At 40.8% G+C, this 24,640-nt stretch overlaps 2 protein-coding genes across 3 annotated transcripts; one reads left to right on the top strand and one right to left on the bottom strand.

Annotated features, from left to right (window-relative positions):
• Window positions 1-822: 822 nt before the first annotated feature.
• On the top strand, window positions 823-10,311 carry CDC37L1 (cell division cycle 37 like 1, HSP90 cochaperone). Its single transcript, XM_079329954.1, has 7 exons — window positions 823-1,051; window positions 2,321-2,602; window positions 4,945-5,035; window positions 6,987-7,102; window positions 7,379-7,501; window positions 8,453-8,608; window positions 9,578-10,311. The coding sequence occupies exons 1-7, from the start codon at window positions 947-949 to the stop codon at window positions 9,677-9,679; spliced, it is 975 nt and encodes a 324-aa protein (XP_079186080.1). The 5' UTR covers window positions 823-946; the 3' UTR covers window positions 9,680-10,311.
• A 3,146-nt stretch (window positions 10,312-13,457) lies between these two features.
• AK3 (adenylate kinase 3) lies at window positions 13,458-24,393 on the bottom strand. Of its 2 annotated transcripts, none has more exons than XM_079330061.1 (5): window positions 24,146-24,393; window positions 19,889-20,008; window positions 16,890-17,062; window positions 15,163-15,281; window positions 13,458-13,813 (listed from the first exon to the last, which is right to left on the bottom strand). In XM_079330061.1, the coding sequence occupies exons 1-5, from the start codon at window positions 24,291-24,293 to the stop codon at window positions 13,690-13,692; spliced, it is 684 nt and encodes a 227-aa protein (XP_079186187.1). In that variant the 5' UTR covers window positions 24,294-24,393; the 3' UTR covers window positions 13,458-13,689. The 2 variants fall into 2 exon arrangements, with proteins under 2 accessions (XP_079186187.1, XP_079186188.1); XM_079330062.1 differs by lacking the exon at window positions 13,458-13,813 and adding an exon at window positions 16,097-16,212 and having other exon boundaries at window positions 15,162-15,281; window positions 24,146-24,376.
• Window positions 24,394-24,640: the final 247 nt, after the last annotated feature.

Here is a 24,640-nt window from a genome sequence, read left to right as displayed (position 1 = left end):
CATTTAGTATTTTTGGCTTTTATCATCCCATTTAAAAGGGACTAAATTTCATAGGCATTACACAGAAACATTTGATTACAAGAAAATTATTTAGTGTAAACTGTAATTTTTTTCTTCTATCTGATGAGAACTGTTGTGAGCAGCATACTTACATCCCTTAGGCCACAGCAGCAATTACTTTATTAAATAAGCAACACAGAGCAACAGATCCCCTACCTTCCCATTTAACCTATAGTTTTCCTGGCGTATTTTTCTAGCAGACTTTACACTCCAAATAATCAGTCAGTACGTCCTGTTTGGAGGAAGAGCTAAAAAGTCAATCCATGAGTAAAAAAGTAGGGCTACAATGAGAGCACATCTTTACAGAGGTTTTATCACAAAAGCATGGCCTCATTTCTTGCTACCTTCCATTCGCATCTGAAACCCATGCTATTAAAACACTCTAGACAGCACCCCAGGAGCTCGCAGGACTGAAGGATCCTATATCCATGTACACACACGCGGTAGTTTGCCGGCGCCGTGCGGCAGCCCGCAGGAAGGCATTCCAGGGGCACCGAACAGGCAGGGTCAGGGAAAAGCACAGGGACAGGTGACGGCACAGGAAAGGGGACAGGGGCAGGGGCAAGGACAGGGGCAGAGACACGGGCAGGGGCAGGGACAGTGGCAAGGGACAGGGACAGGGGCACGGCGTCGGCAGGGGTACGAGCAGGGGAAGCAGCAAAGGCAGGGACACGGAGGCGAAAGGGGAGGAGCCGGGGCAGAGGCGGAACCGCGGCGCTGCCCGCCCCCGCCCAGCCCGCCGCCTTTATTACCGCCCCGGAGGCGCGCCCGGCACTCGCTCCTCCCGGCGCGCTGAGGGCGGGCGCTGCCGGCCGCGCTCCCATCGGCGGAAGTGTCGCTGCCCCAGTTCCGGCGAACGGGTCGCGCCGCCGGGACGGCACCGGGCATGGCGCTGTGGTCGCCGCGCTCCCGGGACGGCGGCGCCGCGGAGGGGGAGGATGAGGAGCGGGCACAGGCTGCCACCTTCCGCCAGCGCTTGCCGGAGGCGCAGGTACGCCCGTGCGCCGCGCCCGCTGCCCCGGCCCCTCGCCCCGCGTCTGGCGCCCGGGGCGCGGTGCGGTCGGTGCCGGGAGGGGCGGCGGGGCCGGGGCGGCGAGGCGGGACGGGCCGTGCGGGAGCGGCCGCGGGGCAGTGGGCCGGCGGGGTCTGGCGCCGGCCGCGCTGGGTCACGGCCGCAGGGCGGGCAGGCGATGCGGAAGGAGCTGGGCTGGAGTCACCCGGCTCCCTGCGCCTAAGGAGCGCAGAGGTAGGCGTTTGTTTCTCTGTTGGCCAGGGCGAGGCGGCGATTTATAAACGCGTTCCAAGGAATTCTGCCCGTTCTCAGCAGCTGCCATTACGTTACTTCTCCAACGGTGGAATTTTCTTCTTGTTACTGCAGAAATAAAAATGCTGTAATTCCCAGACAAAGTTGGGACAATAAGTTTGATTTGCTTGCGCTAAAGTTTTCTTCAGATAATCTCACGAGTTGTCCTTCGTGTGTCCCTGCCAGAGGTTATCAGCACTGCATCTTCCATAAAGTGGCAGTGGAAGGCTGAGGAACTAATGCATATGGATGGATTTTTTTTTCTCCACTCTTGGTGGAAAAGGCTATAGAGGGTAGTTTCTTGAATTACAGAGTGTGAATTCTGAGTGCACAGCTGGAAATAGTATAAACAGGGTTGCTTACGATGTCCCTTTTCTCTCCCAGCTATGAGTTGTGTCATACTCAACAGATTTGACCAGATTTGATTGATCTGTTTTGTGCTGGGCCTTTGCCGATTTATAACTTAAATACCACTTCTAGTGTCAATTCAATATGTTTGCCTTCTGTTTAGGTACTAGTACTGAAATGCAGTCAGCTGCAGTTACTTTACTGTTGTGCTCTGAGACCACAGACCCAGTACTTTCTTATCAGAAGTGTATAATCAGAGTATTCTCACACTTGGCTGCTGCTAGTGTTCCAGCCCTAAGATAGCCAGAGGGATTTCAGCTGTGTCAAAAGTATTTTTACAGTGGAAGACTATTAGTGATAGCAGCACATAATCCATGATTTTGCAAATACACTTAATAAAGTTAAGGTGGCTTGAATTGGAAATCTCTTTCTAGGAGACGTAGCTATACATTGCCATGCTTCATCACGTCTGCTGTTATAATGCTGCATATCTAAGATGCCTTCCAGGTGAATTATTATTACCTTTGAGATTTAGGCCAGTCTGCTTCTACAGAAACTGCAAACCAACAATTTTCTCTCCATAAATAGCATGTCTGATTTTCCTTACAGACATACAGCCAAGGGATTGAATTAGCCTGCCAAAAAGAAAGAGAGTTTGTGAAGCACTCTGTCGAATGCACATGGAACCTAGCAGAAGCCCAGCAAAAATTTGGTAGTTTAGCACTGCATAATTCAGAATCCTGCGATCAGGAATCTGCTCAAGCAAGAACAGAAGCTGCCGAGTTGAGATGGAGAGAGGAAGAGTGGAGAAGAAAAGAAGAAGCACTAAAGCAGAGGGAACGACAGAATCTATGGAACACAGATCCTGTTAGTAAAGAAGTCTTTAATAAGGTATGACCTACATCATTGTGCATGGAAACAAGTGCTAATCTCTTTTGTTCATTCCAGTTATTACTAGTCTGAGTGTCTTCTGTGTCTTGTACAGCACAAAAACACACTATGTTCCTCAGCTTTGTGCCTGGGAAGATCATGGAATAGACCCTTCTAGAAGCTGTGTTAAGGCACATGTACAGCAGGAAGGTGGTTTGGGACAACTAGCATAGCTAGCAAGGGCAGGTCCTGCTGGACCAATTCAGTGGCCTCATCAGTGACCTATGATAAGTGACAATATCAGTGGGCAGTTAGATGTAATTTATGTGGAGTTCTGTAAAGCCTTTGATGTGGTCTCCTACAACAGCCTCTCTCTTAAACTGGAGAGAGATGGACTTGATGAGTGGGCTGTTAGATGGATTAGAAAGTGGTTGGTTGGTGACATGGAAAGGGAGTGGTCAATGGCTCTAAGTCCCAGTGGACATCAGGGGCCAGTGGTGTCCTGCAGGGATCTGTGTTGGGACCAGTAGTATTTAATATCTTCATTAAAATTAAACAGAGGATTGAGGGCACTCTCAGCAAGTTTGCAGGTGACACCAAGCAGAGTGGTGCAGTTATCAGACCTTGAAGAAAGCCTTCCAGAGGGACCTGGAGAAGATGGAGAATTGGATCCTTGGGACCCAGTGTGTTTTAACAAGGTCAAGTGCAAGGTGCTGCACCTGGGTTAGGGTAATCCCAAGTACCAGCACAGACTGGGGGCTGGACAAATAAGAGCAGCCCTGCTGGGAAGGGCTTGGGGCTGCTGGTGGTTGAGAGGCTGGACATGACCCAGCCATGGGCACTCACAGCCCAGAGAGCCAAACGTGTGCTGGGTGCATCCAGAACAGAGTGGGCAGCAGGGTCAGGGAGGGGATTCTGCCCCTCTGCTCTCCTGAGACCCACCCTCAAAGTAATGTACCCAGTTCTGGAATCCCCTATACAAGAAGGACTCCTGTTGGAGCAGCTCCAGAGGAGTGCCACGGAGATGATCAGAGGGGCTGGAGCACCTCTCCTATGCGGAGAGGCTGGGAGAGCTGGGGTTTTTCAGCTTGAAGAAAAGAAGGTTCTGGGGAGCCCTTATTTACCTTCCTATGACCTTTCAGTACTTAAAGGGGCCTTCTAAGAAAAAAAAAGTGTTTCTCTCCATCTATCACCTGTAGTGACAGGACAAGAGGGAATGGCTTTAAACTGAATGATGGTAGGTTTAGATTGGGTATAAGGAACACTTTTTCTTTATTAGGGTGTCAAGACACTGGAACAGGTTGCCCAGGGAAGTTATAGATGCCCTATCTCTAGAAACAACCAAGGTCAGATTGGACTGGTCTTGGAGCAGCCTAATCCAGTGGAAGCTGTTCTTGCCTGGGCAGTGAGGGTTGAAACTGCGGTGTTTGAATGTCCCATCCAACCCAGAATATGAAAGTGCTAGTTTACCTCTAATGCTGTCTACTAAAACAACTTATTTATATGAACTCTTTTTTTAATAGTAGAATCTTATATTTGATTTCACAATTTAATTTCAACAGTTGTCATTGCCTTTTTCTGAGCCCTAAAGTCACAAGCCAGACACAGACAGGTGATAAACATGGTTGACTTTGTATGAAGGTGCACCTTCATTAAAGTGCACAACACACCAAAATACAGGCTGAAAAATCCCTGAAAGTACAAGTGTGACATAGAGCAGCCACAGCTTTATAAATTTAGCAAATTAGCATAATTTACAAAAATGCCCACTTAGAAACACAGATGTTGAAATAATTGCCCCTCTAGGTTTGACTCTCTTCTGAAGGCCCCCCCCTTCTTCTCTGGGTCTTGGAAGGGTGTTGTCCTTGGTGTCAGAAGAACCAACATTAGGATTGAGTTTTTAGGAATATGTTTTGTCTTTCTTGTTAACTGAGTAGGTAAAATTCTAGCTATGAATCTATACAGTTATACAATAATAGGCTACAGAGCTACAAATATGCATTAAGAATATATAAAAACAAAAATCTGCTTGGTATCACTATTGCATCTCCTAATTTCTTTGATTTATCTGATCCAGGCTGCAATGTACATGATTCTCATGACTAACAGATCAGTAAGTTCATATCTGAAGACAGAAATTTTTCAGAGACTATAAGGAGTCTTTGAAATTCTGTTACTGGATAATGCACTTTCTTAAAAAAAAACCAAAAAAAATCCCAAAAACAACCTTCTCAAATAAGATAAGACTCTAAAATTGGAGTATAGCCATTTAAATAGAAACATATTAAAATATAGTAACTCCTTTATATCACTTAACAGTATGTGTGGAGTTTATGTGATAGTACAATCTTTCTCTTCCTCAGAGTTTTATTAATCAAAAAAGAAAAGAAATTGAAGATGAAGCTGTGTCTGAGCCACTTATGCAAAAACATGAACAAAAGATTAGACACTTTGGTGAGTCTGTTTTGCCTATATCTTGTGGTTCCTACAGAATTTGTGTTGATTTACTCCTTCTTGTACAGAGTGAATGCTAATAAGTGGAAGACCTAAATGACAGACTGTTCAGTTTTATTTTAATAGGACTAAAGGGATATTCCACACCACTGGGAAAAGGCAGGGACATTGCTGGAAATATAAGTAATGTATATAAAAGTGCATGGGTTGTTGCCCGTGGCTCTCTCCTTTTTTTAAAGGAAATGAAATTAAATGTTTTATTAAGTGTTCTTCTGTCACCTGTTAATCTATAAGGGTAATGGCTGATTAAATTGACATATTTGTTAACGCCTACACTGAGAGTACTTGTGTTCAGAATTGTGTGTTTAAAACTATTCTTAATTATCCACTAGGTGTCACTTTAGCTCTGTTGTAATTGTTAAACCTGACTGAGCACAAAGCTGATCTTGTAATGTAATCTGAAATTTTTGTGGTTCTCTGAAGTACTTGCCACCCAGGCTGGTTTTACGCTGTAAAATAGTATAACCATATTTGGAATTCTGGAACAATCAAGAATAATCAACTAGATTGGCAAAATTCAGTTGCTCTTAAAAACTTACTTTTATGGTTTTTTTGGCTTCTGAGTGGCTTAAAGCTGTTTTAGAGAAAGGACTTTGAGCTCTGTTAGCCTTACCAAGCCTTTCAGGTATCAAGTTGAGGCACAACATTGTCAGAGCATGCAAATAACAGTAATAGGCACAGGTTCTCTAAAGTACCTTAACTGTTCAATGATATTTGAATTAGAAAACATCTCCCCTGCCGTGCATTTCAGAAGGTAAAAAAAAAAGAGGCTATCTTTAGGCTTCCTTGTTGAGAGTTGGGCAAAATTATTCTTTGTCTAAATTCAAATTAGACTGTTACAGAAGCAATCATGTTGCAGAAGGTAATTTTTTTATACTTTCTGAGCTCAAAGCCATGTTATTATTTTAATTTGTGATACATAAGTCCATTGTAGAAAGTCACAGTACATTAATGCTTTTTGAAGTCACTTATTCCATGCTAGCTGCTGCCAAGGGGCAGTGTTGACTTTGCTGTATTGGATGAGTCCTACTTCTGGATCCTGCTGTGGCTTCAAAACAATAAAGAACTTGTACAGAATAACTTGAAAATAGTCAAAAGAAATATAAGCTGTTGCTTTCTGTTTCAGCATTTGTTTGCTAGAATTAATATTAGCTTAGGTCATAGCAATTGAATTATCTTTAGCCCAGTTATAATTATATGCTGATAGACGGGTGAAGCTGTGCATCTGGTACCTGTTGCCAATAATGACTGTCAGAGATACTTGAAGGACAGTTTTAAGAAGTGCTCTGACCATTGAGTTCTGATTTTTAAATTCAACTTATTATCTAAAGCTAGTGCCACGATACTGCAATTCAAAGTTCTGATTAACTTTCCAGTACTGGTGTGGCTTTGTTTTTTGAGATTAAGCTTTATGTATAATTAATTCAAATTTTTCTAAAAATCTAACGAAGGGTGTGTTAAAAGCACTTCAATTTTTGACAGATTACAGGTTCTGTTCTTAGCATTTTTATTTGCAAACATTTAGAGGATTTGTGTTTGTTAGAATCACTTAATGTAGATCACTGTCCATAAACTTTTAAAGCTATTTGTTGTTGTAACTAATACATACCTACACCACCTTGTTAGCATATGAGAACTGATTAAAAATAAATTACCAGCATTACTAGAAATGCATGACTTATAATCTACTTTTAGTATCTTCAAAATCTATTTATGCCTTCTGGTAATGCTCTTTTGGCATTGGTTAGATGTATAAATAAAACCCCCTAATTTAGCTGCGTGCTGTTATTCTGAGGTTAGTAAATTGCCAGGTTGTTATGTACACAAGTAAGTTCCTTGCTGCATTAAATCATTTATTATCAGAATATTTTAACTGTGTTTCTCTTATTAGGCATGCTGAGCAGATGGGATGATAGTCAAAGGTTTCTGTCTGATCACCCGTACCTTGTATGTGAAGAAACATCTAGGTATCTCATGTTGTGGTGTTTTCATCTAGAAGCTGAACAGGTATGAAGATGTTTAAATCTTTAAATTTTCCCATTTGCACTGTAAAAAGGTGACCAACTTAAATAATTAACTGTTTGTCCAGCCCTCTCTATTTTATTGATAGTTGATTGTCATCTTTGTCTACTTATAGCTAATTATGAATCCCCTTGCTTCTGTAAGCATCAGTTCACATCTGCTTAGGAACTGGAGCAAAAGGAATTCTGCTGAGTTTTAGAAATATAATTACTGGAAACTTCTTTAAACCAGAACTTAAACTTTTTTTTCCCTTCTTTTCAGAAAAGAGCTCTGATGGAGCAAGTAGCACACCAAGCAGTTGTAATGCAATTTATTATAGAAATTGCCAGAAGCTGCAATGTGGATCCAAGAGGATGTTTTCGTCTCTTTTTCCAAAAAGCCAAAGTAAGTTCTCACATTATTACTATAATAACGTAATCATATGAGAAACTCTAGATATGGTACAGGAGACCAGTGTTTTGGAGAGGGTTTCTTCCTAACCATGGGAGGCTAAATAATTTGTTGACTGATTTAGGCTTATGGGAAAGTGTTTTACTAGCAATTATTTTCTGGATAGAATACTTCATTGTAATTCCAGAAATGATAATGCTGAAAATGAATAGTGGATTTTGCTTGTTGCAAGTGGAAGGCAAGATGGAGCAGCAGGACAGCAGGTACAGACCACTAATAACTAAGTAACAACAGCAGATATGGTCTGGTGTTAAACTGGTCTGACTTTTGACTAATTACACGTTTTCAAAGTGTAGTTGTGTATTGTCACAACTTTTCTATTTAATCTGCATTGGGGCAGATATATAAATAGTGTCCCTTTTTAATGGGTGAAATAGGGCAGTCCAGAGCTGTGTAGGAAGAAGGTGGGAAAACTGAAACTGTGATTTATGTTCAATTGTTCAAGACCCTCGGATCTAATATTAATAGACTAAAATATAAGACTAATGGGTCTTAATATTGCCTGAATGAGTGTAGGTAAAATGTGAGTTAGTTTGTGCTTTACTTTTTACCAAAGGGCTTTGGCAAATGCCTGTTGTAAGGATAGCTTCTGAGTTGGAATAAATGAAAGGCTAAAATTAAATTTAGTTTTACATGTTCTCAGATAAATCAATTACTTTACTTATGCATATAAATGCTACAGATTGTCTTAAAAAGAAATCTACCTGTAATGTAATTTTAAATTGAATGACATTTATTTCTGAATCATTCCCAGTTTTTATTCTCTAAAAGGTATAACATGTCATTACTACATGTTTGGTTTTTTTTTTTTTTCAGCAGTATGTATGCTTACAATTCAAAAGTAAATCTGGCTGAAGAACAAATGTTTCATTTTCCTTTTTGCAGACAGGAGAAGGCTACTTTGAGGCCTTTAAAAATGAACTTGAGGCATTCAAGACGAGAGTGAGAATCTGGTCACAATCACATGGCTTTCAAACAATGTTACTCCATGATCTCAGTGTCAGTCCTGGTTGCATGGGAGAGTGGACATCTTTTTTACAGGTAGGTTTATTATTTCTAAAATTTAATTTAACCAAAGCAGGATTAGATCCTGCCTAGAGAAGCTTTATCTTTCTGTGATATAAAGAGGGTTGTTTCTTGAATTGGTGGTAGTGCTTGGGATATATCATGCAGTGTTATTAATGCACAAGGCATATAAGGACTTTCTTTTTACTTGCTGGAATTCACACAGCATCAGCATAAGGTCAAAATTATATGTTGTTCAGTGCCTTTACATTTTTATGCCTAATATAAACACTGCATAAAACTGATCAAATCCTAGAACTATATTCCCAGTCATGACCACGAGCAGTATAAAATCATGGGATGAGTCCCAGAATCATGGGATCAGTCCTAGAATGCTTTGAGTTGGAGCAAACCTTAAAGATCTAGTTCCAAACTCTCTGCCATGGCAGGGACACCTTTCATAGACCAGACTGCTCACAACCCCATACAGCCTGGCCTTGAACACTGCCAGGGATCCCACAACTTTTCTAGGCAAGACAAGTCAAGCTTATGGAAAGTCTCCTTTGTAATAAAAGGAAACTGAGCGTTCTTTGGTATTTTTTGCATTTCCAGTTAGGGCCACATTCTGGAATGAAGAAACAACTGGAAAGATTATCAAAAATAATGTATTAGGAAAGGAGTTGCAATTGAAAGTACTTGTTTGAAATAATTTGGTTAAAGTACCTCTCAGAGGTAGATCAAACAGCTGAATTTTATGTAAATGTACAGTTAGGTGCTAGAAATACTAAGACCAAATGCAGGCTATGCTAGCAAATTTTCGAAGTTCTTTATACAGTGATGCAATACTGGTTGATGATGTTTTCAGACTTTACTTCCTTTCAATTGTAAATTTGTCTTATCATAAGGTAGACAAGGCAAACAGTCTTCCTTATTTCTCTCCCACGGTTTTTCCGTCCATATGTAGAATTACAGAGCATTAAACTGTCAGTTTTTAATCTGTTGCAGAACACAGGAGATCTACAAGGTTCCATAAACACAGATGTCTGCAGTTTCAACTCTGTGATACAAAGAGATGAAGAAGAATCCAAAATGATGGACACATTATAGTACTTTTAAGACTGAGGCCAAGTACTCTTTTATTTTCCCTTTGTTTTTTTTTTTCCCAAAGAAACAAACATGGCTATTTTATTGACACTTATTTTTCTGGGTACTGCACTTTATTTTTTGTGTCAGATTTTTGTTGTTTTTTGTTTGACTGGGGGGGATGACTTTGAAGGGTGGGTAATATAGGAAAAACTTGTAATATTGTTTGAAATGTGCTGCTAGGTTTTTAGTTGTCCTTGAAGAGCAGGGTTCTTTTATTGCCGAATGTGAAACTGGATGTGTTTTCTGCTACTAACCTTGCCTTTCATGATTTTAGAAATTAAACATCTGCACAAATACAATGTTTACAAGAAGCAGCAGATTCTTGCTAGAATCTGCTATTGTCTTACTACAGATGTGGATATGTTTTACTCTGAATATTGGAGATTGCAACTGTATTCATGCTACCTTGCTGACAGTATAAGCTCTCAAATTTGGTTATCACTAATAGCAATAAATCAGTATCTGGTATCAGTATTTCTGATCTGAATGGATTAGATTAAAACACTGGCTTTCTACCTCTACTAAGGGGATTTAAATGTTATATTGTACTTTCATTAAACATAACTTGTTTTAATCCTAAGACATAAGCAACACTTGTCTACAAATGAGTGCTGGGTTGTATGATTTCTGGGAGTCATTCTCTTGTTCATCAGGCTAACTTCAGATAATTTTTTTTTAACTAAGTCTTGTTATGGTGGAAGTTGATGAGGGGAACTTGTACAAGGGTTAGGCTAAGACTGTAGTTAAAACAAAAAGCTTTGTTAAAGGTCATATAGAGTGAAGCATCACGCAGTGTTTGAAAGGTACTTAATGTGCTATTCAACCAAAGTGGGTTTATGACAATGTGAACTCAAACATCAAGTGGAAAACCATGAAAAGCTTCTTGTTTAAGGAGCTGGAAATCCAAATATGTTTTCTAGACAACGCCTCCCACAGTTGCACTCCAAGATTCTGCTGTGCTTTTCTAACTTGCTGCTATTACAGCAGGTCTGTCTACAAAAATGTGTACTGCAATTGGAAAATTAGCAAAGATACCATTGTTTGAGACACATGCTATCAGTACACACTCCATGCATTACTGAATTGTTCTGATTGTATGTAAGGTGTGGAAGACATGTAGATTTCAAAAGTTCAGTTATCATAGCCTACCTCCAGTTTTTAGCTCAGGCGAAATAACCCCAGGCAGTGCCACAGGCTGGGGCAGAGTGGCTGCAAAGCTGCCACAGGAAAAGGACCTGGGGGTGCTGCTGAGAGCAGCTGAACATGAGCCAGCAGTGCCCAGGTGGCCAAGAAGGCCAATGGCATCCTGGCCTGTCCCAGCAATAGTGTGGGCAGCAGGAGCAGGGCAGGGATTGTCCCCCTGTAACCAGCACTGGGGAGGCCACAGCTCAAATCCTGTGTTCAGTTCTGGGCCCCTCAGTCCAAGAAGATCTTTGAGGGGCTGGAGCATGTCCAGAGAAGGACAGTGAAGCTGGTGAAGGCTCTGGAACATAAGTTCTGTGAGGTGCAGGTAAGGGAGGTTGGGGTTCTTCAGGCTGGAGAAAAGGAGGCTTAGGAGCACATTATCACTTTCTACCCCTCCCTGAAAGGAGGGTGTAGCAAGATGGGGTTTGGCCTCTTCTCCCAGCTAAGAAGTGAAAGGACAAGAGGAAATAGCCTCAAGCTGAGCCAGAAGAGGTTCAGTTTGGACGTTGGGAGGGCTTTCTTCACTGAAAGGGTTGTTAAGCATTGGGGTGGATTGCCCATAGAGGTGTTGGAGTCAGTATCCTTGAAAGTGTTTAAGAAATGTCTAGACATGGCATCTAATGCTGTTATTTGGCAGGGTGGGGAAAGCCAGAGGTTGAGTTCAATGTTTTTGGAAGTATTTTCCAACCTTAATGATTCTATGATTCTGTGAAATAGAATCCAGTAATATTCAGTTTTGCCTACACCCAAGATATGGAACAGTCAAAGTCTGTGGAATATACCCCAGAGTACTAGTACCAAAGCAATAGCAGATGCTAGAATAGAAGTAGCTTTCCATATGACTTCTGCTCTCTAGCCTTCTCTTGCAAACAGACTGAAGATAAGAGTAAGGAGCAGTTCTGTCCCACATGCAATTTTGAGATAAAACTACAAGTTTCTACTTCATCTGCTTAAGTTTGACAGATACTCCAGGAAAGGATAAGTAAATACTGCCTCCTCCTTAATAATTAGTTGATTATTAAGGGAAACTTAAAGGAAAACAAGTAACTTCAGGTTGTTTTTTTAACGGAATGTTGTATGCAAGGGTAGGGGTAGTAAGGACAATATGACTTGCAACTGCTACCCTTAGCAGCAGAGCCATTTATCTAACAACCTGTTCGTTCCACAGTAGAAGTGTTTTTTGGTTTTTTTTTCGTTTCTAAGGGGATAAAACTAGATGGTGCAGAAATAAGTATCAAATAATGAGATTCCCTCCCCCTGCTCCTTCTGAAATGCTCACTGAAATGTATATGTGCTGGCAAAAAAAAAAAAGGTAATTCACTGGTTTTTACTGAAATCAAAATGTAAAAATCAGCTAATAAGTTTATCACTGAAATATGTAGACGTTTTCTCAAGAGGACAGTAAAAGTGGTCAACCTTCTTGGCAAGCTTTCTTTAAATTATAGGAAAACTCATTGTAGTGATAGCTGCTGCTTAGATTGTTCACTTATAGAATTCACAGATTCTATAGAGACCATTTCTTTTTACACTCAAATGTGTCTCAATATTTGTAATGCTATAACTGGATGTGCAGGTGCAGTCCAAAGTATATCAACACCCCAGCACTGTACCTGTTTACAGTCACTGCTAAAGGAGATTGGAACCTGCATTTCTAGGACACAGCTACTTCAGACATTACCAGACAGAGTTGTTTGTTTCTCAGATTTTGCTGACTCTTGAAATTCCCACTCTGATGAGCATTAAAAGAGGGCTGGGAAGAATCACTGAAAAATAGCAATGTCTGCATTCCCTGGGCTGTTAAAAAGTGTGGACTGTGGAGGTTTGTATTTCCAGTTATCTAGGAAATAAACACAAGAGCTGGTCAGAGACAAGAATCTAATGTAAACCAGTCCAGTTGCTACAATAAAAATTGCTACGGTAATATGCAAAAGTTAGTATTTTGACCACTGGAAATCATGGCACTGGCATCAGCGAGCACTTATTTTCAAAGATTGTGTCGATATTGACATTCACTGATCAAGCTCATCTAGCTACAGATTTACCAGATTACACTTAATCTATTCAGTATCCGCTCTCTTTTTACTGATAAAGTCTAGCAGAGTCACATAGACAGAGGCTTTACCAAATGTGTTACACATCATTGAAACTCCCATTTCCCATGCCTGCAAAATAGTTGCTCTGAGAGCAGAAATATAAACATAATGCTTGCTTACATAATTTGCCCTGGTACTAAGTGCAATTTATGGTGAGCAAAATCAAGTCATATCTGTGCAAGCAAACAAGAAGCTAACCTTTCCATAAGATTAGTTTCCACAAACAGCAGCTCTGGTCTGAAATGGCTTTTTGGAGACCATTGGTCATTGTTCTTCACAGCTTCTGGCTAGCTCCAGCAAGGCACGTTCAAGAAATGTGCTTTCATGTCCTTGCCATTGTTTCATTTACTGACTGAATAAATCAGTCAATGCACTTTCTAATTAAGCTGTATTCTGAAATGTGTTTCCTTTATGAATCAATATTGCAAACTTTTTTCCCAAATAAGAGACACAAGACTAGCTGCTTTTGTTAAAGACAGTTACTGTATTTTTAAAATTAGTTATATTTAATATTAAAAAAAAAAATACAGCATTAAAATGATAACCACAGGCAACAAAATTTTACCATAATGTAAGTTAAGGACAACATTGGAACTTTAATTATTGATGAGTGTGGTAGACTACTTGGACAAATCCTTGATTGTAGAATCTTATTTAATCGGGAGTGAGCTATGACAGAAGTTTGACCTATTTTCACCTGGGGTTGGCTGCATCTTTCTGGCTCACATCTGGCAACTTGGTTTGAAGGAAAGCATAGATCTGTGGCCAGATCTTATTGGTTTCTGTTCCAGAAAAGGATTTCAATAACCCTCTTTTCCTAAGGAAGGAAAACAAGAAAGCATTACAGATAAAATTGTTTAATTGTTCCAAAATCTCCACCTCACTTGAAGATAACCGTGGCAGGAGTGTGAAAATATGTATGTGATGTAACACCAAGAAACATCTGTAGCATTTGAAATGCAGACTGTACATGCATTTCTCTATTCCTCAAACTGTTAGCTACTGACCACATCAGTTCATGAAATTGATGTCTGTCTGCAGAGCACTTAATCACAAACAGGGTGAAGTAGCAATGTTGCCATCAAGCATGTGCTATACAGCCATTGTCCAGATGACTAACACAGGTGTTACTGGTTGCAACTCATGGATAAAAGAATGTGTGTCAGGGCAAGCAAAATAACCAGGCACAAGTAAGTTATTCTGAATTTGTTGTAGGAGCTAGTTTTATCTGTCAAATACATTATTATCAGGAATAACAGCTTAGGCATCTGTCTTACTGTGGTGCTTTGAGGCATTTTGACTTTAGAAATCAAACAAAATTTGGAATATTACTGTCAATCTAGATAAACTTCTTCAAAACCTAACCACACCAATTGTGGAGCTTCTAGTTTTCTGCTGATCCTGGAGGAATACAATGAAGGGTGGTGAATATGGAAATACAGAAAGGACAATCATTGATGTTGTCAAAGTCTGATTTCTTTGTCTAGGCAATGTAAGATTTTGTGAGACTGAAGCTCTACATGTTGACCTCCTATATATCCATATATTAGCAGTATGATACTTGCAGCTTTACTTTAGAAGAAACATTGTGTATAATTTTGACTTTTAAAAGAACTAGTAATTCTTTTCCACTCCAAAATGCAAATGACAATTCTGAATTAGCTACTTATTCCCAAAGAGTCTTGCTAGCTCAGTCTAGTCACAGAACAGCCATATTTAAATCCTCATTAACAGTTTGTGTATTTGTGTATCATTTCTTAACCCCTTGCACTTGTTAGAAGAGCTTCTACTTATACATCCAGAAAACAAAATACTTGGCAAAAAAATGGAACTGTTTCCTCACCCACCAGAGCTGTTGTTGCTCAGAACAGTACTATGATGCATTGAATAATGCATAGCATTCTTTATAAAACTAAATGTGGCTGGCTGCAGTGACAGGCTATATTACCACACAGGTTCCAGAAGGTCACATATAACACTGGAAAACCATTCTAAATACTAATTCTACTGAGTTGATTTCTTACTGAGTTCATGGAAGTTACACAACTACTCCCGCTGCACTCACTGTTGTGGCATAATGTATTCTGTAACTGGAGAGATCTGTTCCTCGCTGTGCTGATGCACAGTAAGATTTTGGAATGTGGAAGAACAGATTTTACTACTTACCGATAATACTGTAGAACAGGTTTTGTTTGTGCATCATAAGCCTGCAGCCTCTTGCTCACAGTCTCGGGCTTGTCATCGTCGCGCTGAACAAGCGGCTCGCCAGTAATGTCATCAATGCCCTGGTCATGGTTAAAAGCAAACACAGGACTTCTTACTTCTCTTAAAGCGTGCTTTGTGTGATTTTCTATTTAAATTGTGATGAATTTCCACTTAATCAGGGTGTAGATTTCTGCTTATCTTGCTGCCTGTGTTCTTATGTGGAATGGAAGTTGTTGACTTTCCAGTAAAACAATCTGTTAGTTAAAAATATTTTCTCAGTATTGCCAGTGAATATAAGATCACAGTAACTTGACTAATTTGCCCTCTGGAGCATTCATAGAATATGGGGAATATGAAGACAAAATGCTCATATACAAGGGAAAACAATATTGTTGGTAATACATTCCTGTAAACAGAAAATGAGACCAACTGGACCTTCATTTGACAGTAGTAAAATGTGCAAAGGAGTTAATGGCCCTTTGATTTGAAGCTGCAAAATGGAGGAGTTACAATTTGGCAACAACTGTACAAAATGGCATTAGAGTCAGTTGAAGCTTTCCCTACAGAGGTAGGGACCTAATGTGTGAACTTTTGTTCCTACTAAGTAAGTAAGTGCTTTGAAGGTCTATTAAGATAATAGGGACAAATGTATTTCACCTGTTTAGCTCTATTCCATGTTTTGAGTTTAAGTATTGCAGTCCACTGTGCTGTGTAAGTGCTAATTAGTGAAAGGTAAAGCAGTTCCTAACAGCAAAGCTCTGGCAGCTGAAGCCTACTCTGGTAAGTCTGATAATTCCCTGTTCCATCTTGCCTGTGCCTTTCTGCAACTGAAAATGACCACCTAAACAAAACAAAACAAAGGCAATATTTTCAGTTTCTCACTTCCAGTGCTTACCTGGTATTTCAAGCTGGCCTCTTTTCCTGCAACACTGAAATCCAAAAACTACAGGGCCTGCTGTGCTTCTGATGTAAATTAATAGAGCTTCCAGGTGAAATGTGATTCCACAACAGCTAAGTTATTTAGAGTTAAGGATGAAATACAGTTTTAGCTGAGTTGCACTAAAGCAAATCCTTGTTCTTAGAAACATTTAAGGTAACAATGTACAGTCTTTATCTTCAAGCTCTTTTTAGGATATCTCAAGTCATGTTCTTAAATCTGTTGAAAAGCTTCCCTGATTTGAAAGTTTCTACATCCAGTTTTGCAGTGAAGCAGCTCTTTCCTTGAAAATACCCATCCTGGTTAAATATAAACACAGGGAAAGCATTAAGTGGATTCTTCTGACTGGTGGTTTGGTGTTTTCCATATATAAAATATTGCTTCTCTGGAGGAAGGAAAAGAAAGCTACATTTTGGACTGCTCAGGCTGCAAATAGGCTAAGGCCATGCCCGGATCCTGTGCCAGTGCACAAGGCAGACAGCATTCCAGATCAGTGAACAGCTTTAACACTTAAAAAACACCATGGTGTTCCACTCTGAAGGAGACAAGTACACTGTCCACCAGCTTGAGGTTCCATACCCTCATGCCAGCACAGTGTTACCAGAAAGATTCAGTCCTCCCAAGAAATGAAATGAGCCTTTTTCTTCCGAGCTGCTGTGTTTTGAAACAACATATGTAAACAATATTTTACTGCAGCTAGCAAACACAATGCAGCAGTTATTGAGTGCCAACACCAGTGCATATTGCTTACCTGCACTTTGGGAGGACTGAATTCAAGATTGTAGACTCTGCCACTGGCAGGGTGGATCCAGCGTGCTGTAAGCCGACACTTTATGGTCTCAAATGGCACGTCCAGGTCAATCACAGTGTCTATGTGACATTCTTTATCGAGGGCTTCTGCCTGAGCAACTGTTCTGGGGAAACCTTTTTAAAGGAAACAACTTCATAAGATTTCAAAAGCAGACTTACAGCAAAAATTACCTGGATTGAGTCATTAGGGAAAATAATTGTTACACAGCAAAAAAAAAAACCAAAAAGCATTGTGGTATTCTATAAAGATGGAAGAAACATCAGATTTTCCAGTATATTTCAGCATGCCATGGCATTTTAACTTCTTAAATGCTTCTCAGCTTTCATTTCTTCATTTCAGCTAATCATCTTCCTAACAGTGCAACAAGTAAGTGCAAAAAACCCCATATTCATGTTCACATACCACTAGACTGCATAAAAGCACTGTATACACATTTGGAATAATAAAAGCTCCAGTGAAAAGTTTCACTCAGAAGTCAGAACAACTTAGAAATATTTTGATGTCTCTTACTTTTGCAGCTGTCTGTAAGTCTGGCTTGAGGTGGTGGCCATTACAAACCTGTTTTACTCAGTTACAGTAAGCCAGATATATTTGCCAGAGGCAGTCCAGGATTTCTAGAAGGGTTGCAGAAGTTTTAGTGTATCAAATGGTCCTCAGATATGATGACTGTGAGAACACTCAGGCTCATCAGGAACCTGTCTCTTCACTTGAAAGATGCTGCATTTTGCCCCATTAAATCTATGGCTCCCTACTCTATCCCCTAAACTATCAGATAAATCTAGTGGAACTTAGGAGGGGTGCAGTGGAAACAAAGAACAAGAAAGGTCTCCACAAAGAATTTGAAATGAAAAATTGAGCACAAGACCTTCAGCGGTCAAAGCTACTGCAGAACATGCTATTGCATCCTATATTCACTGGAAAAATCCCTCTCCTCAAAAAGCTCTAGCATAGTGTCATGTTTTTAGTAGTTTGTAATTTGCATCCTACTGTACAAGTAAATTTCTCCATAAAGGCAGGTACAAACTTAAGAAACTTCTGCATAATGACAGTTATCTGTCCATTGCATGAGTGAAGGAAAACATTAGGAAAAGACAGAGATGATTAACTCAGACCAAGTGCTTGCTTGTGCATTAATCTCTTGCACCTGGTTTGCATCACAGTCATGAGCTGTCCTCATCCTATTTCTCACATATTCACATTATGTCATGGGAGTGCTTCTAAATGTTAAGAGCAGAAGAAAAGCCAGGTCTTCAACACTGCTGTTAAACACAGTTCAAAAGCTGCTATTCGTTCTTACTATTAGCCGCCACCATGCTTCTAAGTTATGCAGCTGGAAAATGAGTTTGCTTGGTACTGAGTAATGAGAAAATTCCTCAACAAATTGAAGTGCCTTTATAAAAACATTTAATTGAAATTGAACTAGCATTTTCTACATAGTGTTTTCTATATACAGAAAAATACCTGCAAGATGTAATGAATTATGAAGATTCCAGGAGCACAGAGGAAAGTAGTCTAGATTATACAGCACATAAATCTAAATAGATTAAACCCACAGACACATATGACTCTAGAAGTCATCAACCTATTGTAAGGCAGTAAAAAGGTGTTTAGCTAAGTGAGCAAACAAGCAGTTCAGCACCTCTGCTTTGAGATAACTGACCCTGTCTGTTTGTTCTGCATTGCAGTTACCTAACTAAAGATTTTGGGTTAGCTTATTTCAACAGAACAGTGTTGTTCCTGTGAAGCCCATTATGCCAGAGCTGTCCCTATTGTAATTCACTCCGTCTCATTACAAATGCTGATGCAGACAAAATTTCTGCTTCAAAAGTTTAAAGGCGGGAGCACGTTAACATGCAGCAAAAATTGATTTGTTCTCTTATGGTCTTGACACAATCTTCCTGCTGAGAGCTGCCAGTGGGCACAGCTATACTGCTACACATCCAGATCCACAAGACTGGAACTGTGTTTGCATGGGACATGGAACTAAAGATAAAAACCTCTACATCTGCCATTCATTGCTTTATTGTTTAGGTTGCATTGTACTGTCCACGATGGGAACAAACCTTTATCTCAGGGAGAAATCCAACCGAGACTAAAGCCACCAGAACATATCACTGTACATAGGAGCAACTATATAAATATAACTATAATAAAGCACTAAGGGACAGAGACCACTGTTAATTTTTCAGTCCCTCTAAATAGAAAGCCACACCAATAACCTTTTTGTTTTATCTACTGAGACAGGTTGTGACTAGAGTCTGAAAAAAACATGCAGCCAGCCTAGACACTATTTTTGTGCTGGACATCCAACTGTACTCCCATGGGCTGGAATAACAAGGACCATCCATTTCATGAAGACAGCAGCAAATGCATTTTCTCTCTAGTGTGAATGCTGAAGCAATAAGCTTACACTGCAGAACTGCAAAACAGTTCACTCTGGAGAACAAAACCAAACAGCAAATGAAGGAGGCCTTTTAGGGAAATTGAGCAATAGTTTTTATTACACTCCACACTGCTCCAGTACTTTTCCATACTTATCTTGTTACTTACATTCCTACCTTGCTATTTAAATAATTCCAAAGCCCCATCCTTCAAAAGTTTCCCATTCCCCAAGGACTTTAGTAAGAAAATACTTTAAAAAAGAGACTTCTGAATGCCCATTTTAATGGGGCAATGCCATATGAATTATCATAAAAAATACCAGAATTGTCAGTTTTGAATTTTTTCTGAATGTTGAACTACCCTTTTTAACATGAGTTAAATATCCCTGTAATGTTCTGAAGGCAGGATACACCCAAAGCATTTGTCAGTCAAAGAAACTGGGGCAGACTGTCTGCTGAAAATTTCACAACAAGCTGGCAACAGTGACCAAAGCAGTCACAAGTTTTCCACAGCAGTTTTTCTCTCCATATATAGTGATATCCAACATGATCACTTACCATCCAATAGCCAGTTGTACCGGTCTAGACCTTTTATCTCATTCAGCATCAGTTGTGTCATGATGTCATCTGGAATAAGCTGCCCTTGATCAATGTAGGACTTGGCAAGGACTCCCACTTCTGCAAAAGTAAAAGTTGCATTACATTATCTCTGACCTTCAGCAAGTGAAAAAAAGCCCACAAGCCTGCAAAAAAACTGTTTTGATCGGGATGACACAGAAAACTTGTAAACCAGACAGACAGCATGCTTGCCAAAATTAAAATAAAACATCCCAATGACCAACTAGGATCCGACCATGCAAATATGTATCAGATCAATTAGATGCAGCTGTAGGGCTAAACACACCTCTATTTTCACACCATCTGAATAAATTTACTAGTATGTATCTGAAATATGAAGTTCTAAAAACTAAAATGAGGAGAAGCCATTAGTCAAGGGTCTTCAAAATAAGAAATAAAAGGGATACAAGTTTATTAATGTATCAGCCCTCAGACTTCCTGAAAAGAAAGTTATTTGTCAGCTTAGTGGCTGGTTACTAACTTACACTTAGGCTTTATTACAAACATAAATGCCTTCAGCATTGGGACGTACTTGCAGTGGGACATACTTGCCAGATATGTATTTTTATGACTACTAGAGTTGCAAGAGGATGTTTATAGATATTGTACACTATTTGTGGGGCCACACAGAAACAAGGTTCCCATGGAACTGACTAGCTTTTAGCATCAGCCTTTTATCCCACTGGCTCACTAAAATTCCATCCATGAATCATCCAGCTATCCCACCATGCTTCTCCATGGCAGGCAATAGCATGCTGTAGTTCACCCAAATCATGGGTATAGCCAGTAAGAAATTCAGTTGCCTGGGCTGTGTCCTAGGTACAAAGTTTCTGTGTCTTTCATTTATAAAACAATTACCCAATAATGCTAAGTAATCCAGAATAGCAGCAAGATGGGTTTTATTGTGGATATGCAGAAGCCATTGCTTGCAGCCATTTAAGATCTAGTTACAGAAAACTAAAGAAGAGAAAATGGGATGGACTGATGTACACACACAAGATATAACCACTTTCAGCAGAAAGCAATGACAAATGCCATCACTCAGTGCATGGAATTTGCAACAGGAGAGAGGCCCTTCTTCACATGAGGCAACTGAAAGCAGTACATGCCCTCAAATAATGCAAGTAGTAGCTTTAGTGATGAGGGAAAAAAAAAAAAGAAAAAAAGGAGCAATTTCCCTTTACTGCTTGTTCATGTCTGTAGTCAGACTTTGAAAAGTACAAAGACCATTTAGAAACAGGCACTGTGCACCTTGGCCAGACTTCAAAACATGCTCACTATATAGAAAAGAGTCAGACTGTGGTTCCTGAGTCCTCCAGCACATCACAAACTGGAAAGGTGACTGTCTGCATGGGTACAAAGTGTCTCTTTTCTCTACCTCCCTTCTTCATATCTTTTATTATTCTAGTGTGCTTTGAACCATGTACCCTGCAGAAGCAAGTTGGGAGAAGGAATAAATCACATCTAGATAGTTTAATGTGTACTTACTTGATGCTTGGCTCTGCTACTGATTTATGTTGCAGCATTGCTCTAGCCACAATGATCTAAAAATATGTGCAAGGCAAGGGTCACAGGTAACAATTCTAACTTACTTTCAAAAGATTAATGAGTTTTTGAGCCCAGAAAGATTTAGAATACAGCAAGCTATTATTAGACCAATAGAGTTTGAAAAACGCTGCCTTTTGCCTCTCTCAACAGAACTCAGGTCACTAAAAAATCACTATTACAGAAGGAAAAAATAGGCACAACTATACTCAAACAGTCATATATTAGGACAAAAAGTTGATAGACTAGCTCACAGGTTTTTTTTTTCCCCACACCTGCTGTTGGGAAGTGGGATTTCTTAGGGTTTTGTAGATTTTATTTATTCTGGGCTTTCTCAAGTTGGATCTGAAACAACTACAGGCATGGAAAGTTTCAGAATTACAGGTAACACAGCTTTCTTTCCTTGGTAGGTGATGACAGGTATCCATGTTTCATGGTTTTACAAAGGACTGGCATGTACTAACTATATCACAGCAACCAAGCTCTAACTGTAATCAGACAATAACTACCGTAGAGAGATGATCACAGATTCTCCACTGTTCGGAAGAACATAACTGCAGAATGATACGGACACTCATCTTCAGCAGGATTTTTCAACAATGTCCATTTTCACAAGACAGCAAATGCAAAAATTGCACCATATATCTACTGTTAACTTCATCTAAATTTCCAGGGGTTTTAACTGCCCATCTTAGTCTTACTAATTTCCCAAGGAACTGGAAACTGCAGGACTCTTTTATTATAATCAAATCTCATGGATCTTTGCCTTGACTGAATTTGTCAAGGCTCTCTGAGTTGTCTCAGTTGTTCTCTATCTCATATTTCATGTCAACCCTCTGGGAACCATTTCTGCAACTTTTAATGAATTGCAATAGAGTTTCACCGGGGTTTACTAGTGAATGAGAAACTCTGTAGCAGATCCTGGTAAATTCTGCTGCAGCTAACTTAGAGCAAACTTCACCTCTTAAACTGAACGCTGACTTCCTTTCTCATATTATGGATTTTAATGTGTCTGCTAAACTTCCATTTCACGTGTTGGTTCTCCTTCGCAGTCTTTCATCTGTTCAATCCACCTAGAATTGTTTGCTTAATCACTTCTCTCTACATTACCTCAGCTCAAGCAATATGGTATTTCCACTTGCAATTTCTTCAGCATGATTCTGGTGCTCTGTGGTCTTGCACAAAACCTAAAGTATTCAGTAAACATTGTAAGCCTCAAAACACTTGGTAAGACAACACTGCCTTCTTTTCCTTCGAATGGCTACCCACCAGCTCTTACACTGAAAGTTCATAATAGAATGGTTTTGTGACCTTCTGTAAATAAAAGCTTATGGTTGTGCAACCAAATAGAAATGGCATGAATATGATCAGGTATTTCTATGCAGGTGTGTGCCTAGCAAATTCTTAACTTATAATATCTACAATGTCAACTAGAGTAAAGTCAGTCACTGTACTGAAGGCATTACCCTTACTGAGTAAAAAATTTTTGTGAAGACGTGGAAATCACAGCACAACTGCTTCACCTTCAAACATCCTATGAGTATTCCAAAACTAAGACTGCCAGTTACTTAGACATACTACAACAGTGATATTTACAAGTAAACGTAATATTTTATGGCTTGAAGTTGCTGAAAATAATACCCTCACTTCATCACATGCAGCCTGAGATGGTTCTTACAAGGTTTTTCAGCCCACCATATAGAACAGCAGATGTGGAAGTCAAGAGTTCCATCATTGCAAAAATCCACCAGAGAGGGGGACTGTGCTATCTCAACTGAGGCCGGAGGTCAAGCTAGGACTATACAGCAAGAATAATTAATATCTTTACCTAGTATAAGCATCACTGTATGTAAACACAGACCACGATGAAACATTATATGAACTCATAAGACAGTAATTATTTTAAAAGTTATGTGGTTTAAAAATTTTGCCTTTCTTTTTTTTTTTTTTTTTTTTTCCCCCTGAAAGCACCACTATGTTATGCCTGCCGACACAGGACTAGGCCTAATTTTGGAATAGCTAATAACAATACTAGAATTCCAGGTACCTCTACTTCTAGCTATTAAACAAACATCCAAAAAAGTGAGACTGCCCAAACCCTCTCGTCTTGGCCTGCCTGTTAAATAATGTGAATATTTTTCTCTTTTAAGATGCTTCCATCTGGAGAAACCATGAGAAACTATCAGGGCTATTAGAAACACGCACCAAAAATACTGAGCGCTTACAAAAAGCACCCAAGACGAGGAAACAATGAGGTGTAAAAAAATAAGGAAAACGTGAAAACCCCGGACAGCCCCGATAGATTAACTCCATAGCTGATGAAGAGGCTGGCGAGTGAGAGGGCGCGGGGGACCCGCGGCTGCAGATGTGAGGCCCGCTGAAGAGCTGTGTGCAGCCAGCCAGTCCCACCTCGCCTGGGTGGGGGCACACGGGGCCGGGACAGCGCTGTACGGACGGGCGGCAGGGGGCAGGGACGGGGAAGGCAGGGAAGGAGCGGGCGGGGGCGGGAATGTGTCTGTGAGCGTGTGTCCCGTCCCCGGAGCGGGGCTGTGTCACCGGGCAGCTCCAGCGCTGCGTGGGGACCGCTCTCGTGGCTCGGCGACAGGAGAGGCATCGCCGCCGCGCACACCCCCAGCCCCGTCCCCGCTCCACCTGTCCTCCTCTGCATGTTGTCCCTCAGCAGGTCGCCGCTGGAAAGGTGCTTCACTCCGAAGTGCTTGATAATCCGGGCGGAGACGGTGCCTTTCCCGGAGCCCGGCGGCCCCATGATGACGGCGCGCAGCAGCGGCGGCACCACCATGCTACTCCCGCTGCTCCTGCCGCTCCCGGTGCTCCTGCTCCTCCTGCCGCTCCCGGTGTTCCCTGTGCTGCAGCTCCTCCTGCCGCTCCCGGTGCTCCCGCTCCTCGTGCCGCGGCAGGAGCGCCGCCTTCCCGGGAAGCGCCGCCTCGCCCCGCCGGGCAGCCCGGGACCGGCCTCCCAGGGAAAAGCAGCGGCGGCTTCTCCGGCTGTCAATCAGGGGCAGGAAGGAAAGATCCTTTACGTAAGTGCACGGCGGGAGGGAGGGATAAATGACTGACGATAATGAAAGGATAACTAAAGCAAATTGCAGCTTAGAACGTCGAATCAGACCGCGTTTAGGCATCACT

This window comes from Erithacus rubecula, assembly GCF_903797595.1.
Source record: "Erithacus rubecula genome assembly, chromosome: Z".
In the NCBI taxonomy this organism is placed as follows: Eukaryota; Metazoa; Chordata; class Aves; order Passeriformes; family Muscicapidae; genus Erithacus; species Erithacus rubecula.
Note: the sequence above shows the minus strand (reverse complement) of the source record. Positions and strands in the feature narration are given on the sequence as shown.

What these genes read in the sequence shown, in the direction of transcription:
- AK3 (XM_079330061.1), bottom strand. Translation starts at nt 24,293, where the DNA reads ATGGTGGTGCCGCCGCTGCTGCGCGCCGTCATCATGGGGCCGCCGGGC. An exon ending in CAACATGCAGAGGAGGACAG is followed by an intron (nt 20,009 to 24,145) that starts GTGGAGCGGGGA and finishes TTACTTTTGCAG; the next exon opens with AAGTGGGAGTCCTTGCCAAG. An exon ending in GTACAACTGGCTATTGGATG is followed by an intron (nt 17,063 to 19,888) that starts GTAAGTGATCAT and finishes TCCTTTAAAAAG; the next exon opens with GTTTCCCCAGAACAGTTGCT.
- CDC37L1 (XM_079329954.1), top strand. Translation starts at nt 947, where the DNA reads ATGGCGCTGTGGTCGCCGCGCTCCCGGGACGGCGGCGCCGCGGAGGGG. An exon ending in AGCGCTTGCCGGAGGCGCAG is followed by an intron (nt 1,052 to 2,320) that starts GTACGCCCGTGC and finishes TTTTCCTTACAG; the next exon opens with ACATACAGCCAAGGGATTGA. An exon ending in AGTGGACATCTTTTTTACAG is followed by an intron (nt 8,609 to 9,577) that starts GTAGGTTTATTA and finishes AATCTGTTGCAG; the next exon opens with AACACAGGAGATCTACAAGG.